At 43.6% G+C, this 18,954-nt stretch overlaps 1 protein-coding gene across 1 annotated transcript in view; it reads left to right on the top strand.

Moving 5' to 3' along the window:
- Positions 1–18,618, top strand: part of bsna (bassoon presynaptic cytomatrix protein a) — a gene marked incomplete at both ends in the record, with an annotated part of 167,530 nt that extends 148,912 nt beyond the window's left edge. The window contains 3 exon segments of the mRNA XM_084333501.1: positions 12,842–12,935; positions 17,973–18,104; positions 18,578–18,618. Coding sequence (XP_084189627.1) covers positions 12,842–12,935; positions 17,973–18,104; positions 18,578–18,618 — 267 coding nt within the window.
- Positions 18,619–18,954: the final 336 nt, after the last annotated feature.

The raw sequence follows: 18,954 nt of genomic DNA, 5'->3' as shown, positions 1-18,954 counted from the left end.
AGGTCCATTGTGTGATTAAAACCATTGATTAAATGCTGTAAATGATTAAATGCTGAACGCTAATTAGATACAGTACAATGCATCATATCCGTTTTGCCGTGGTGGAATCCGGCCAGTCAGTAGGGAGTAAATATAATGTGTGATTATTTGGCCTCAGCCCACTGTTCTCCGCCATGCCTGTTAGTCAGCGTGACCCTTGGCTGACCTGGGCTGCCACCATGCAAAAATGCTCACTGGAAATAAAATGGAATAAACCTGGATTATGCTTTCAATAGGCAAACCAAATAATAAGGGAAATACCAGTGAATGTCAGCGTTATGGTTTCCCTAGACTCAAGGCCATAGTTGAATTAAACATTCACAGCCGTTTCCAATAACCAAACACAAAGATATAACCTTTTTTACCCTATTCTGTGAAGCCGATGTACCACACTTCATAAAGTTTGGAAAAGTCTCTTTGACAATATGGCTGATTATATTCCTGGGATGTGAATGCATTCTTTAACATTGACAACCAATACATTTACATTTACATTTAGTCATTTAGCTGACGCTTTTATCCAAAGCGACTTACAAGTTCTGTACGACAAGCCATCAGGAAGAGCACAACTCTATCAGCTGAGTAACAATGTTCATCAAAGTGTTGAGTGCTACAGTGTAGGTTAGTTAATTAGGACAAGTGCATGACAGTATGGTTAGTTAGGGTTAGATTTTTTTTTTCTTTTTTTTTTTTTTTTATTCAGATAATGGTTGAAGAAGTGAGTCTTTAGTCGACGGCGAAAGATTGGACGTGTTTCGGCTGTCCTAACTGGGGTGGGTAGTTCATTCCACCATTGTGGGGCAAGGACTGAGAATAGGCGACTTCTCTTTGATGACCCTCCCGGAGCTTGGATAGGAGTAGGTCTGAGGCGGCCAGAAGATGCAGAGCGTAGGGGTCTTGAGGGTGTGTAGTTAGAGACCATTGACCGGAGGTAGGCGGGAGCAGTTCCCTTTGCCGCACGGTATGCTAGGTCAAGGGCCTTGAAGCGGATTCGTGCAGCAATGGGGAGCCAGTGCAGGTCCCTAAGAAGTGGGGTGACATGGGCCGACTTCGGTAGGTTTGAGATCAGGCGGGCCGCTGCGTTCTGAATGAGTTGAAGAGGCTTAGTGGCAGTGGCCGGGAGGCCAGCGAGCAGTGCGTTGCAGTAGTCGAGGCGGGAGATGACTGTTGATTGGACGAGGAGTTGGGTGGCTTCTTTTGTCAGGAAGGGGCGTATCCTTCTGACGTTGCTCAGGAGGAATCGGCAGGTTCTGGTTGTCGCTGCGATGTGAGCAGAGAAGTTCAACTGGTCGTCGAGGACAACACCAAGGTTCTTGGCGGTCGGGGACGCGGTCACAGCTGCATTCTCGACTGTGATGGAAAGGTCGGTCAGGGGGGAGGATTTGGCCGGCAGGTGGAGCAATTCTGTTTTGCTTAGGTTCAGTTTGAGGTGGTTGGTCGTCATCCAGGCGGAGATGTCGGACAGACAGGCCGAGATCCGCTCAGAGACGTGGATATCTGAGGGAGGGAAGGAGAGGAAGAGTTGAGTATCGTCGGCATAACAGTGGTAGGAGAAGCCATGAGACGTGATAATGTTACCCAGTGATTTAGTGTAGAGGGAGAAGAGAAGGGGTCCTAAAACCGAGCCCTGGGGGACACCCGTCCGCAGGGGGCGGGTGGCCGACAGGGTCCCTCTCCATGACACTTGGTAGGAGCGGTCATTGAGGTATGATGACAACCATGTCAGCGCAGAGCCAGCCACTCCCATTCCTGCGAGGGCCGCGAGGAGGATCTGGTGGTTGACTGTGTCGAAGGCTGCAGATAGATCTAGGAGAATCAGGACAGAGGAGAGGCCTTTCGCTTTTGCTAAGTGAAGTGCCTCTGTGACCGCAATGAGGGCTGTCTCTGTGGAGTGACCAGTCCTGAAGCCTGACTGATTAGGGTCTAGGAGGTCATTCTGTAAGAGATAAGCAGTAAGTTGGTTGGATACAGCACGTTCAAGTGTTTTAGAAAGGAAGGAGAGAAGAGAGACAGGACGGTAGTTGCCTATGACGGTAGGGTTCAGGGATGGTTTTTTTATGAGGGGCGTGACTCTGGCTTGTTTTAGGGAGGTGGGGACCACCCCCGAGTTGAGTGAGGAGTTGATGGTTGCAGTTAGGAATGGGAGGATGTCTGGTGCTATGGACTGGAGGAGTGGGGAAGGTAGCCGGTCCAGCTGGCATGTAGTCGGACGGTTCGACGTTACCAGTGTCAGGGTCTCGGCTTCTGTAATGGGAGAGAAAGATGACAGAGTGAAGGATGAGGTTCTCGATTCAGCATTTGGAATGGGTGGGGGTTGGGAGAAGGAGCTGCGGATGTTCTCCACTTTTTCCTCAAAGAAGATCGCAAAGTCTTCGGCAGAGAAAGATGAGGGAGGGGGGGGTGGGGGGGGGGAGTGAGGAGGGAGGACATGGTAGCATGCAGTTTGCGAAGATTCTTGGCAGAGGCCTCGATCCTATGGTGAAAGAAAGAAGAATCCAATAGTGTTACTGGAATCAACAGAGAGCCATCTGAAGTTTTCAGAAGAATATTGCTCAAGGAGGATAGATCATTTGACCTAGTGAATCCCAAAATATAGAGTAGTGAAATATCAGTAGTAGTGAAACATCTGGAGTAGTGAAACATCTGGAGTAGTGAAACATCTGTAGTAGTGAAACATCAGTATTAGTGAAACATCTGGAGTAGTGAAACATCTGGAGTAGTGAAACATCTGGAGTAGTGAAACATCAGTAGTAGTGAAACATCTGTAGTAGTGAAACATCAGTAGTAGTGAAACATCTGTAGTAGTGAAACATCTGTAGTAGTGAAACATCAGTAGTAGTGAAACATCTGTAGTAGTGAAACATCTGTAGTAGTGAAACATCTGTAGTAGTGAAACATCAGTAGTAGTGAAACATCTGTAGTAGTGAAACATCCGTAGTAGTGAAACATCTGTAGTAGTGAAACAGGCTAACCTAGGGCTCTACTAAATGAAATCCATATTGTTCTGTGGTGTTGCCTTTCCATTAGTCAAGTCAAGTCAAGTCAAGAGTTTTAATTGTCACGGCATACAAGTATACAATGAAATGCGGGTGGTATTGCCCGCGACGATGTGCAATACAGTGGTACAACATATAATAGAATCCAATAAAATACAGTGGTACAACATATAATAGAATCCAATAAAAAAACAACATTGTGCAATAAACAGGTAACAGGTAACATGGTGTGACATCTCGGTATCTGTACATAGTATTTACAGAGCATATAGGACATGCTAGGTAGCTTTAGTAGTGCAATACACTGTTCCTGTTATACTAATTTAAAGTGGCCTTTCCTCTTGGCCATAAGTGTGCGTGTGTGCGGCATGAGTGTGTGCCCGCTCGTGTTAAAGTGGCTGCTAGTGTGTGAGCGTGCACAGCGTGCGTGTCGTGTGTGTGCTCGTGTGTGCTTGTGTGTGGATAGTTCAGTTTCTGTGGCACTCAATGTTCATTGTTCAAGGCTCTGATGGCCTGGGGGAAGAAGCTGAGCCTAAGCCTCTCCGTCCTAGTAGCTGGGGTTCGCAGGCGTCTGCCTGACCTCAGCAGCTGGAACAGGCTGTTATTGGGGTGGTGGGGGTCTTTCATTATTCTGCAGGCTCTGGATTTGCACCTCTTGTTGTATAGAACCTGCAGGGGAGGTAGCGCAATACCCGTGGTACGCTCGGCTGAGCGCACCACTCTCTGTAGGGCCTTCTTGTCCTGTGCCGTGCTGTTTCCATACCAGGCAGTGATGTTTCCGGTCAAGATGCTCTCTACAGCTCCTGAGTAGAAGGACTGGAGTATCTTCCCCGATACTCTGAACTTCATTAAGTCTCTTTGTTACTATGACTAAAGTAAAAAATTAACACTAGCACAGCCGACAAGGGGTCACATGACCCCTAGGCATTTTCAATAAATGTATCCTCGTCACTCGGTCGAGCTCCAGCTCTGTCACTCAATGACTTTTCTTAAAAGTACCCGTTTTATCTGGCACGGTTTCTGAAATTTCTAAATGACTTCAGGAAAATGTAATTAGAACGTTATTCCAAAGTCACAGAACTTTGCGAGCGTCTAGCGCAGGGGTGGCCAACCCATGGCTCACGAGCCGCATGTGGCTCTTTGCCCGTCAATGTGTGGCTCTTCCATCCAAAAAATAAAAAATTATAATATATATATATATATATTTTATAAAAAAAAATAAAAAAAAATGTATGTCACTCAAACCTACATTTCACCTCATATTTTTATATTCAGAGGTAATTATATAGTTTACACTGTTTATTTTTCTCATATTTCTCATAAGCTGTCGGGTCGTCTGACCCCTTCCTGGTGGGAATTAGTGGCATTTTCTCCATGGCTGTGCTAGTGTTAAGATATTTCAAGATAAAGATTGATAAAGAATAAACAGCCGCTCACCCAGCATTAACACTTTGATTGCCTAAGGCTAAATTCATGATATACCATAGGTTGCCAGCTCTATTTGTCTATGGATAAGTTCCCCTTCTTTGCAGGGCTATAACTTTTTAAATTCTATTGCTAAATTGCCATTATTAGGGCCCATTCAATGTCCTATATGTATTGTTCAGGGTGTATGAACGTTAAACTTTTTCATTCACATATTCATACTAAAATATGATCTAAAGTATAAGTATGTTTTCATCTCTTTCTGCAGCTTTCTCCAGAACGTGATTTATAGCCCCAAATGCATTATATTGATGATCAAATACAGTTTGATAGCAATCGGCGCGATATAAAAAAATCCAACTGGACGGACTTCTGGAAGTTACTACACATCATCTGATGTTGACCGGATGGGCGAGGGGGCGTTTATAATTCCATGGGCAGCGTTATACCATTCATCTAATGTGGGTCAAATGTTCATCAGATCAGTTAGTATAGAAGACATTGAAAAATAACGCTGAATCTTACCGTATCTTCCTCGCGCCGTTGGGCGATGAGCGTGGAGTATACATTTTCCTATTATGGGATGTTGGAATACCCGGTCCATTTCCAGGTTGTATAATGGTATATACGTCCAAATCATGTTGTTTATCGAGTTATTGGCAACGGATCGCTATGTATTGTGACGAGCTAGAGTGCCGGGACATATACAGAGTGCCCTTAAGTAATATGGTTGAACAGCACATCGTCCAAGTAACTTCCTGTTTGGCGATTACGCCGATCGGCCACCAGATGGCGCTCTTGAACCGCTAGAGGGTTCAGTGGGGCTTTTTGGTGGGTCTCAGGCCAGCGGATGGGAAATATGAATCCGATCACAGATTTTTGAAATATTGATATCAAAGACGAGTTACGGTGTCTTCGGCAACTTGAGCATGGCAGGGAAGGACGCCTAAACTCGTCTTCTGGCAGTTAAAGTGTTAAGGGGCTGGATAACAAGAGAGTCTTAACGCAAGAAGAAGATACCCGCACACTTATGCCAAAATGTTATATTCCACTTCATTAAACTGGGCTTTCGGTATGCTCTGATGAAGGTCACTTGACCGGAAGCTCAGTTTAATAAAGTGGAATATAACATTTGGCATAAGTGTGCAGATATCTTTTCCTTGTGTTAAGATCAAAGATGGCTGACCTTTTAGATGTGAATGCTCTAAAATAGATCTCTCACGGGTGACGCATTTCTGGCTACTCCAGAGTCTCCAGGAGTTCCTGCAGCTAGAGGAAAATTAATGGACTATTAATAGATCGCTCCTAGCTTCTTCTGCGGTAAATGGCAAAATAAATGGCTGCATTTATATGGCGCTTTTATCCAAAGCACTTTACAATTTGTTCCTCACATTTACCCACTCACACATTCACACCGACAGCGGAGGCAACCATGCAAGGTGCCAACCTGCTCATCGGGAGCAATTAGGAGTTAAGTGTCTTGCTCAAGGGGAACGTTCTTCTGTCGCCACAGGTAGCCTGCTGTAATGCGTACAGAGCGTTTCCCTTCTGATGTCACAGGTAGCCTGCTGTAATGCGTACAGAGCGTTTCCCTTCTGATGTCACAGGTAGCCTGCTGTAATGCATACAGAGCGTTTCCCTTCTGATGTCACAGGTAGCCTGCTGTAATGCGTACAGAGCGTTTCCCTTCTGATGTCACAGGTAGCCTGCTGTAATGCATACAGAGCGTTTCCCTTCTGATGTCACAGGTAGCCTGCTGTAATGCAGAGGCTTCTAGCCACTAGCCTCCTGTCTTTGGTAAACACCATATACAACCATCTACGACCATCTACCAGCAGCTTGTGGTGCCCTCCTCCTCCCCTTCACTTGCACTTCCTCCTGGGTGTCCCCCCTAATGCAGCCTCTCCTCCTTCTCCCCGGTGGATGGTCCTGAAGTTGCCAAGCGTATAGCTTCGGCCAAAGCCTCCACCTGTTCACTCGACCCCCATGCCTACTACCCTGGTCAAGATCTGCCTCCCTGCTCTCTGCCCCACCATGGTCAATATTATCAACTCCTCACTTAAATCTGGTCTCGTCCCCTCCTGCTTCAAAACAGCCTCTGTCACTCCCATACTCAAGAAGCCCAGACGAGCTCAACAACTACCACCCGATCTCCAACCTTCCTTTCCTTAGTAAAATATTGGAAAGAGCAGTGGCAGCCCAACTCCATCAATATATGTCCAACCATGAGCTCTATGAGCCTTTTCAATCCGGCTTCAGAACTCAACACAGCACAGAGACCGCCCTCATCAAAATTACTAATGACCCCCCCCCTTGCAGCTGACTCTGGCCACATCAGCATCCTCATCCTCCTGGACCTTTCTGCAGCCTTTGATACAGTTTCCCATTCCATCCTCCTCAACCGCCTATCCGACCACCTTGGCATCCCTGGCTCAGCACTCTGGTGGTTTCATACCTACCTCACCACCCGGACACAGTTCTTCACTATACCTCTCCACCAAATCCATCCACATCCAATCTATCCACCCAACTCCCCCCACGCTTCCTTGTCAACTGCCTCCACAAAATAAAAACCTGGATGTCATCTAACCTCCTCAAACTGAACAACAATAAAACTGAGCTCATGGTTGTGGTACCCAAGGCCCTGCTCCGGAAGGTTGGAGATCTCACCCTGGACATAGACGGCTGCTCCATCTGCCCTTCCCCAAAGGTCCGCAAACTGGGCCTCATCCTGGATTCCACCCTTTCCTATCAAGCCCATGTCAGTTCTGTCACCAAATCCACCTTCTATCACCTCAGAAACACTGACCTCCTCCACCCCTACACTCAGTCACGGTCCCTGCGATCCTCAGACACTGGTCAGCTCTTCATTCCCCGAACCAGACTGCGGACATTTAGGGACAGAGCTTTCAGCCTGACAGCTCCCACCCTCTGGAACTCCCTCCCCGCAAAACTCTGCAACGCCCCAACTCTGGGCCCTATTCCCCGTACCTGGTTCAACTAAGTCGATCAAGAGTCCCATTATCCAGATTCAATTAACCCGATGTTTGAAGCCGGGATTTTCCTGTTCCTCGAAGGTGGATTCAGTCTCGTTAACTCGAACCAGACTTGAGACCCAGGATAAGTGCGCGCGGCCGCTTCAGTTGAAAAGCCAGCACGTATCGATAGCAGAGATCCTGATTTTCTAACGGCATTGATTGATTAATTGATTTAAAACTTTATTAACAGATTGCAGTACGGCTCAATAGCCTCGCCGACAAGTTAAATGCGTTATCTATAGGCTAATTTTAAGTCCCTCATTACCCCAATCAATCAGATTATATTTCTTTAAACTTGCCTGCTGGCAGTAGGTTTATGGATTGAATAATCAAATGAGATCTTGCTAGCGAAAATAATTTGTTAAACTGTTATACAGAATAAGGATACGGCTCTCTTACCCATTGATTGATGTATGGTGGATCTTTGACTTATCTGCACTGTGGTGTGACGGTTTGTGGTTTTGACTTTCACGCAGACGCCCCGGGTTCGAATCCCACTTCTCCTAGTCGTTTCCTTCTTTTTGCAATGTAGGAATAATTCTATTTGGTGCACGTTGAGAGCTATATAAAGAATGACATCCTCAATGCATGTAGATTTATAATATTTTAACTTAAAACTAGGCTACTTTTGCGTATAATCATTAATATTATATTCCAAAAAATTATATTGGAAACGCGGGGTTTCGAACACCGGTCACCCAGTTGCCAGGATTGAGCACTACCGCTGCGCCACTGTGCCAGACGGGATATATTCATTGTTTATCCATTAATGGACGAGAGACCCGTGTTTAGAATATTTTTTCTTTTGAATGAAGTTTTATCTCTTTATTCTCAAATGCATTAATGTGACGTCAACGGCTCATTCAATTTCTCAAATCCGTCAAACAGCGCATCTCATCAGACATTTTAATCCCAGTTACAATATCACACAAAATCCACAATCCACGCATAGACACTTCAATTTTATGCTTGAATGAAACACAATCCGGGCGCTCCGTTAAGCAAATCTACAGCGGAGAATATATGAAACTAATCAGAGCCAAACGGCCGATAGGTTTCATTCATTAAAAATATCCCAGCGGGATTCACATTTGCAATGCGCCGTTATTAAAATAACCACATGCAGCGTGTATCGCGACTCCGAGCGCCGTATATGACGTGCATTATTTTATTTAGGACAAAGTAAATCTATAGGCTCAATATGATTTATTATCAGCATTTAGTTCTATTATTATACATTTCAAAAGCCCCCTCTAGAAAAACGAAGCACAGAAACATAATTCAGAATGGTATAAATGGGATCTCTAGACTGTGAGAATCATTTCAGGAAGCGAGCTGTCATTTATTTGCGGGGGCGTGGCCATGGTTCATCCGGCTAACTGAAGTTAACCCTGCTCTCGACCAGGCTCAAACTTTTTGATCTGTTGTCATGGTGATTTGGACAATCGCGCGTCGGGGAATGGAAAGGTCCGGCTTAAGTCAGACTAGACTGGAAATTATCCGGCTAACTCAGTTATCCAGGTACGGGGAACGGGGCCCTGGACTCCTTCAAAAACAAACAAAACAAACAAAACCCACCTCTTCAACATGGAATTTGACCCCTAATTTCCTACATTGAATGTTGTGTCTTTCCACCATGTGTTATTGTTGTTTTTTTCCCCCTATGTAAAGCGACCTTCGGTTTTATGAAAAGCGATATATAAAAATTATAAGTTATTATTATAATATTTTTTTATCCACTTTTTTCTCCTTATTTTCTATTTTTTTCCCATCCCAATTTCGTATTTCCAATTCTCCCCTCCCCTGTCTTGAACGTTGCTCGACTATGCCCCCCACTGGTCGGTTGTAGGGAGGATAGAAGCCTTGCATCACGTGTCCCCTCCGGTACACGAGGAGGCAGCCTGTCACATCTTTTCACCTGCCAGTGTGGACTCTCAGTGGCGAGGTGTAACGCATGGGAGGCTCACACTACCCCCACTACTTCCTGTCTCTGCTGTGCAGGCGTCCCCAACTGACCTGTAGGAGTCGCTGTCCACAACATCCAAATCCCCACCCATTGACTTCCACCCTCTAACTCTGCCAATTGAGTTAGTATGAGGCAATGCTGACACCCGGATTCGAGACCGGAGTCTCTTGCATTGGTGACGAGCGCAATCTCTGCTGCGCCACCCAGCCGCCCAGTTATTATTATTATTATTATTTGGCAAATCCACACCACGGTTCCTAGCGTATTGCATTGAACATTGGCAACTCATATTCCTGCAAGAACCCAAGGAAAATATACAAATCTTGTATCGAGAAGGAAAATGCTGTTTTAAGGACTGCTTCTAGCTAGCTAAGCTGTGATAACGTTAGCTGGTTAGGACGGTAATGGCTAGAAGGCATCCACATTACAGACGGCTGCCTCTGAATGCAGAAGAACAATACTTTGTGCGCATTGCGTTGTGGACGAATTAATGGCCACCATCGCGGGGCAAAATCCAATGTTGACAGCCTGCTAGATCAGGGGTTCCCAAACTTTTCAGGCCGGGACCCAGAAAATAAGGCGTCAGAGAGCCGCGGCCCAATGCACATCGTCAGGCTTTTTTTTATAAATTTTTTTGCCAGGCGACCGATTTTTTAAGCCAAATATCACTTCAATCCTATTAAGTTAGTTCAAGTTAGTTATTCATTTATATGTGCTATTTATGAGACGGCTAACTTGTTGCAAAATAATAATGATAATAATAATAGCCTCATTAAAATACTATTGTTGCTTCGGTTGTTTTCAGCGTTTTATGTGCATAATCTGTTATTTAGTTTGAAATGTTCGTTGAAATAAGTAGATTTTTTGTTTTTGTTTATTTATTAATAAACAACAAAAATTATTTATTATTTATTTATTATTTTGTTTATTTACTATATGGTTTATAAAACCATATAGTCACATTTTAGAATACAATAGAATAGAATTTTAGAATACAACTAGAAACACTGTCCTTTTTTTAATCATACCGCGGCCCTCCCGTGGCTGCTCGCGGCCCACCTTTGGGTCGCAACCCCGACTTTGGGAACCACTGTGCTAGATGAGTACGACCACCTTTGGATTCAGATGGTTTACATTTCAAACATTTATTTATAAATTTTTGACTGACTGTCTCTGTGTGAAGCTAAACGCTGTTTGACACTGTTGATTCTGATCATGTCACGCATGGGCCTGTCACAACAGACACAACAGGGGGGTGGTGGAGTATAGAGCAAGGTCCTTTAGGGGGGGGAAATTACGGTCTAGTCATTGACGAAACATTCATTGTAAGGCCTCTGTTGGTGAATGAATGTTGTGTCAGCTCTCTACTGATTAACACAGTGGCAGCCGATAGCTCAGTCTCTAGATGAAGCACAGATTCACTTTCCAAACGTCTCTCCCATAGAAAATCTACTCCTATCCTGCGTTTCCTCTGTTTAGTTTGAAATATAACGTACGCATATGGATGTCTTTAACCATTCAACTCGTAAAACATGAGTGTTGAATGCTTATTGTGAATACTCCCAAAGTACAATTCATGTACATTCATCCCGTAGGCTGTGGCAGCAAATACAAGGTTAGTCATAGAGTATAGTATAGTATAGTATAGTATAGTATAGTATAGTATAGTATAGTATAGTATAGTATAGTATAGTATAGTATAGTATAGTATAGTATAGTATAATAGTATAGTATAGTATAGTATATTATAGTATAGTATAGACCGTTTCACTGTTGACGTTTTCAGTTGCGATGTGAGTGGCACATCCGATACTCGACAGGTGCTAGACAGATACTAGACAGATACTAGACAGGTGCTAGACAGGTGCTAGACATATACTAGATAGGTGCTAGACAGGTGCTAGACAGGTGCTAGACAGGTGCTAGACAGATGGTAGATAGGTGCTAGACAGGTGCTAGACAGGTGCTAGACAGCGCCACACACTGTATGCTGCCCTAAAAATACTTTTTTAAACACCCTTAAAACATCTATATTGGATAACAAAACTTAGAGTATGTAAAAAATTTAAAATGTATCTATAACTGAAAATGTCTTAGCAGCATCTCTACACCTTTACCTTCATTGAGATGCAAGGATCTATGAATATGCTAATTGGAAACAAGCACTTGTGTATATCATGCACAGGCATAACGTAATGGTGATTGGCCCGGGTGCAAATATTTAGCAGGAACACTGATCCTGTTCAACGCTTTTTTGTTTGGGGCTTACTAAACATTACACTGCTAACTTACTAAACATTACACTGCTAACTTACTAAACATTACACTGCTAACTTACTAAACATTACACACTGCTAACTTATCGTCCATTTTCTGAAGAACACTTGCGAATAGGTTAAGTCCACTGTCCACCACGCAAGTTAGCACAAATGACTATCTATCTATCTATCTATCTATCTATCTATCTATCTATCTATCTATCTATCTATCTATCTATCTATCTATCTATCTATCTATCTATCTATCTATCTATCTATCTATCTATCTATCTATCTATCTATCTATCTATCTATCTATCTACTGTATCTATATAGTGTATATCTCTCTGTATGTCTCTCTCTACTTGTAATTAGGTCAGCGGCAGTCGATAGCTCAGCTTAGCTGATTCACTGAAATCCTCTTGAATCTTGAAATGAAAAGAAAAGAAAAGAAAACAACAGTATTCTCATTCTGCATTTACTTAGTTGACTAATATTATGTATATGAATACTTCTACCGTTAGGTTAACAAAACCTGTGTGTACCATGTTTATTAGGAAATATGAGCCAAGTGTAACGTGGGTTCAGCATTGAATGATAATCATAACTGTTAATATTCATCATTTGCAGTTAGAAGGCGTTCACAACAGACACAATAGGGGTGGATTGGTAAAAGAAAGATGTGCTCTCTCTCTCTCCCCCTCTCTGTGTGTGTGTGCTCTCTTTAGGGCTGCTTGATTATAGCAAAAATCATAATCACGTTTATTTTGGTCAATATTGTGATTATTACGATTATATCATGCTTTTATTGGATACAAAAAGAAATGTCCACAATAGTTTTATCTCGATTATCTTGGAAGCCAAAATCGTAATTAAGAATAACATTTTATGAATTGTCCAGCCCCCTCTCTCTCTCTCTCTCTCTCTCTCTCTCTCTCTCTCTCTCTCTCTCTCTCTCTCTCTCTCTCTCTATCTCTCTCCCCTGTCTGTCACTGACTGCTGTTTCTTCCCTACTGGCTGTAATTACTGATACTTATTTTTGCTTATAAATTTAATCAAACATGTATGTATTCTCTCTCTCTCTCTCTTCTTCCCTCCTTCCCTCCCCTCTCTCAGCAGGTCAAGATAGACATTCCCCCTGTGACGGCCATTGGAGCAAAGGCAGCTCCAGCCACAGCTGTAAAGACCCCCCAGCCCCCCCTCACAGGAATAGGTAAATATACCTACAGCCACCGGCACTGACCTAGATACTGCACACACACACACACACACACACACACACACACACACACACACACACACACACACACACACACACACACACACACACACACACACACACACACACACACACACACACACACACACACACACACACACACACACACACACACACACACACACACACACACACACACACACACACACACACACACACACACACATATTCACTCGTCGACATAGACACACATACAGTACACACACACACACACACACACGTGCATGCACACGCACACACACACCACATTCACTCTTCTACATACTGTAGACACACATACAGTACACACACAGAGACACACATGTACTGTAAACTCAATGTATGTTAGACACACACACACACATTCACTCTTCCACATAGACACACACACACATTCACTCTTCCACATAGACACACACACATTCACTCTTCCACATACACACACACATGCACTCTTCCACATAGACACACACACATGCACTCTTCCACATAGACACACACACATTCACTCTTCCACATACACACACACATGCACTCTTCCACATAGACACACACACATGCACTCTTCCACATAGTCACACACACATTCACTCTTCCACATACACACACACATGCACTCTTCCACATAGTCACACACACATTCACTCTTCCACATACACACACACATGCACTCTTCCACATAGTCACACACATGCACTCTTCCACATAGACACACACACATTCACTCTTCCACATACACACACACATGCACTCTTCCACATAGACACACACACATGCACTCTTCCACATAGACACACACACATTCACTCTTCCACATAGACACACACACATTCACTCTTCCACATACACACACACATGCACTCTTCCACATAGACACACACACATGCACTCTTCCACATAGACACACACACATGCACTCTTCCACATGTCACACATACAGCAGAGATGGGGACTTGAGTGTGAGACTTAGACTCAAGTCGCACTTCAGTCACACCCACATGTGACTTGAGACTTGACTCAGACTTGAGTTTTGGGACTCGTGAACAATCTATTTTGTGGTGCGCTAACCACAAGGAAGTGTCTGATGAGCTGAATGTCATTCCCTCCCTTATTTTATCATGCATACACATCTACAGTAAATGGTAAATGGCTGCATTTATATATATACATTTGATTTATTTAACCTTTATTTAACCAGGAAGTCCCATTGAGATACAATATCTCTTTTGCAAGGGAGACCTGACCAAGATGACAGCAATAACATTTGCAATATATCAGACAGCAATCAAATGTTTGGTACATCACACAAGAACATAATACAAATGCATGTATACAATATACAATACATCACATGTAAATACAAAAACACAAAACAGAATAGTCTACATAATAGTAAAAGTGTATGACAGTAAAATACAGGGTAATACAGTAATTTAGCAGTTTTGCAGTTGGGACCAGACTACAGAAAGCAGCGACATTCTTCTTGTAGGAAGTTATGTAATACAGATTTAAATTCGCAGAGAGAGCCATGGGTATCTAAGTGGATATGGTCCTGTAGCCCATTCCATGCCCAAGGTGCGAAGCTTGAAAAAGCTGTTTTTCCTAGTTCCTAGTATTTAGCGCTTTTACCCGTTCACTCACACATTCACACCGATGGCGGAGGCAACCATGCAAGGTGCCAACCTGCTCATCGGGAGCAATTAGGGTTTAATTGTCTTGCTCAAGGACACTTCGACACGCTGCCCGGGAGAAGCGGCAATCGAACCAGGAACCGCCGGATTACCAGACGACCGCCCTCACTCTGCGTGGACACAGATGCACACCATGATTGAAGGGAGCTGTCCGGTGGAGCATGGTGCTGAAGTCCACACCTGCAGCTTCTGTGTGTCATGACCTGTGGCTATAATAATCTCAGTAGAGTGTAAACTACTGTCATTAGTCTGAGACCCAGTGTAATTATACAATAAGGTTGTCCTCTAACAGCTATTGAAAAATAGGTTACAGTTATTATCGCATGCTTAATCATGTTAGCAATTGTTTCCTGTTACCCTGAGTAACGCTAATCTATATCCATTTTTAGCCAGACTCTCTATATTCAGAAAGAAAGACTTGGACCTGTGACCACAGACATGAGTCTTGACTTGCATTGGGACTTGCAAAAAATGACACAGACACACACACACACACACACACACACACACACACACACACACACACACACACACACACACACACACACACACACACACATAAGATCTATCCCTCTCTCTCTCTATCTCTCCCCCTCTCTCCCTCTGTTGCGGTGTGTGTGCGTATGTGTGTGTGTGTGTGTGTGTGTGTGTGTGTGTGTGTGTGTGTGTGTGTGTGTGTGTGTGTGTGTGCGTGTGTGTGTGTGCGTGCGTGCGTGTGTGCGTGTGTGTGTGCGAGCGAGTGATTATGTAATCTGAGTGTGCAGTCAAATCTAATCTGATAGGAGATTAATCCATGGAATGTCTGGTCAGATAATCCCTCTAGAACACACTGGGAGGAAGTTTAACTTCCACAGTACTGACAGCTAATCCAGGCGTGTGTGTGTGTTGTGTGTGTGTGTGTGTGTGTGTGTGTGTGTGTGTGTGTGTGTGTGTGTGTGTGTGTGTGTGTGTGTGTGTGTGTGTGTGTGTGTGTGTGTGTGTGTGTGTGTGTGTGTGTGTGTGTGTGTGTGTGTGTGTGTGTGTGTGTGTGTGTGTGTGTGTGTGTGTGTGTGTGTGTGTGTGTGTGTGTGTGTGTGTGTGTGTGTGTGTGTGTGTGTGTGTGTGTGTGTGTGTGTGTGTGTGTGTGTGTGTGTGTGTGTGTGTGTGTGTGTGTGTGTGTGTGTGTGTGTGTGTGTGTGTGTGTTGGTAGTGGTCAGCATGCTGCTCAGTTAACTGTTGAACCTACATGGACTCTGGCGCACGTTGCTCAACATGCATTCATCTATTCACATTTTAAATCATATGTATTGTGTATGCACATTTATATGTATTGATAATCTGTTGAATCTGTTTATTTATACCAGGGTAGACCAAGGCTCAGTATTGTACATTGTACAGAGTATACTTAGTTAGCTATATATATTTGTACATGGGGTTGGTTTAGGATATAATCTATATATTATACCAGGGTGGTCTGTACATACACACATAGTGATATTATGGATAAAGTACATATGTCTCATCTGTTCAGCAGATCAGACCTTTATCTTTATTTAAAGGGGAACTATCTTATAAATGGCCTTTTTGAGTGTTTAGCATTGTTTCCTAGCTATGTGAACTTATATTAATATGATCTATGTCTCAAAATTCTCATATTGGCGCATTCTTCCAATTCTCCTCTCACAATATTCACCCTCACTGAACTGAGACATTTGAAAATGTGCGCGATATGTGATGTCAGAAAGACACCGCTGCATGATAATGTTCAGGCGGCGCCGGCACGGCGCAGTGGTTTAGGAGCCCAGGCTCAAAACGGCTCGAGATCTTGAGGTAGAAAAATGCTGTTTTTGAGGACTTGATTAGAAATACAAAACAATGAATAAAAAAAATATATATATTACAGAGGTGTTCCATAGACTCACAGGAATTGTGTAAAAGTGCCCAAATAGTGAAAGAAATAGTAAAATAGTTCCCCTTTAAAGAAAATATGTGTGATGAAATATTATTTTCCATTTTTCATGTTTACATGTAACAAAACACAACACAATACAGTAACAACAATAACACACAAGACATCACAGGACAGTACTATTACAGACACCACAAAAGACATTTCTTCCCCCACTCCAACTCCCACCCCAGGACCCCTCAGGACCAAGATTCCGACCACACTTCACCGCTAGATCATGGCTTTGACTTTCTCGGCCGCCAAGACCTATAGTTCAATGCTGTGTTGTCCAACCCCAATCACACATGCAGTAGAGATCTCCATATAAATTATATCCAATAGTGTCAAAGACCAATTAATCATTGTGACTTTCTCAGGTTGTTTCCACCTCATGGCTATCAGTTTCTTGGCCGCTGTAACGCCCGCCAGAATGATTATTTTCTGCTGTATGGAGGCCGGTAGTAGTGATATATCATTTAGGAGTAGTGTTGCTGCTGCAAGTGAAATTGTCAAGTTACATATGTTTGAAAGTTTAGTTGTTATAGATTTCCAAAAACGAGCTAACGGTAGGAATTCCCAAAACATGTGCATATAATTGCCAGTGGCCCTCAGAGTGCACAAAGTGCATCATGAGTCGGCCACCAACCCCATAGCGTACTGCTTCCTAGGTGTGATATAGGTCCTATTAATATGTATTTGCTGGTGATTAGGGTTACGAGAAGCTAATGTAACATTAGTCCAAATATCATCCCAGTCAAACTCAGGGTCTAATTCTGGGATGTCCCCTTGCCAGACTATATGATAGTGATAGATTTGTATATGTGGATCTGTCTCTGATAAGCTTAATAAAGGCGTGTGGATGTAGTGTTTGAGCCCACGGAACCCCATGTGCCTTAAGCGCCGACCTTAGTTGTAAGTAGAGGAAAAAGGATATGCCAGGGATACGCCTTTATCTTTATATATATTTTACATTTTATTTCTGTTACCCTGCCTGTACCTCCCTCCCCCTCCCCTGCTCTGCTATAACTCCAGAATCCCCCCATGGGGATTAATAAAGATCCATCTTATCTTGTCTTATGTTATATCTCTCCTCCTCCAGGCTAGTATCAAGTTAAATGTCTTACTGGAATATAATGCACCTTACTTTCCTCTCTCCCCTTCTCCTCTCATTTTATCTTCTCCGGTCTCCTCCTCTTTCATCTCTCCTCTCTTATCATGTTCTCTCCTTTCCGTTCCTGTCCTCTTGCCTCCTTTCCTCTCCTCTTCTCACGTCTCTCTCTCTCTCTCTCTCTCTTTCTCTCCACCCCCTCCACTCTCTCTCCTCTCTCTTCTGTCTGCTCTCACACCTCCTCTCACACCTGTCTCTGTCTCCAGGCTCCAAGGCAGTTCCTAGACCAGGAGGTATAGGCAGTGCGGCAGCAGGGCTGCCCGGGATGGAAGGAGAAGGCATGCTCTCCAAGATCCTGCCTGGAGCAGCTGCCGAACAGGCCGGCAAACTGGGAGACGGTAATGTGTCCTTAGAACCAATAGGAAGGGGGGGGGGGGGATACATAATTTTATAATCTTTTTAAAAACAATAATAACAATTTATGATAATGATAATTATTACGTATTAAAGTTCACCATTCTGTCTATGCTTCATTGTAAAGCGGGGGTTGCGAACAGGCATCCCTCTAGGAGTCACGAACGGTTGAGAACCTCTGGTCTCTAGACGATGATGATCACACAGCAGGATGTCATGGTTAATGGTTGGAGTGGCATGTCTTCCATGTCACCACACTGAGTTTTGATCTCTGCCAAGAAATGCATTGATTGGACCTGAGAATTGTGGGCCTAGCTGTAGTCTAGCAACAGAACCACATGTTACATTTCACTACTGTCTAATTTCACTGTAATCCCTGCCAACGGGGAGTTGTAATCTAAAGGGTTCGGATGTGTTTTGTTCTTATAGCTCTCTTGTCTCTCATCCTCTCTTTTAGCCATCTCCGGTTTGGGCAAGAAGTTCACCTCATTCTTCTGAGGATCTGAGACCACGAGGTGTGTGGTGGTTTCTCTTTCCCTCCCTAGTGCTTAGCCCCTAGCCCCTAGTCTCTACCCTATGTGTTGAGGGTACAGCAGTCAGAATCAAGCGCACTTCGTTTCCATTCTGTGGCAGACTTTGTTTCTCTTACAGGACAAAGGTTATTGTCAAAACTGAAAACTGTTTATATGCAGCTTTTTCTAGTACAAATCATCACTCTTTCTGGCTTCTAATCAGCAACTTTTAGACATGTTATTCATCACACATGAAAAGCATAACTTAGCCCATAATTCTGTCATATGGTTTTTAAGGCTGCGGTTAGACTTTCGTTTCATT

The sequence above is a fragment of the Notolepis coatsorum genome, assembly GCF_963971535.1.
Source record: "Notolepis coatsorum genome assembly, chromosome: 17".
Lineage (NCBI taxonomy): Eukaryota > Metazoa > Chordata > Actinopteri > Aulopiformes > Paralepididae > Notolepis > Notolepis coatsorum.
Note: the sequence above shows the minus strand (reverse complement) of the source record. Positions and strands in the feature narration are given on the sequence as shown.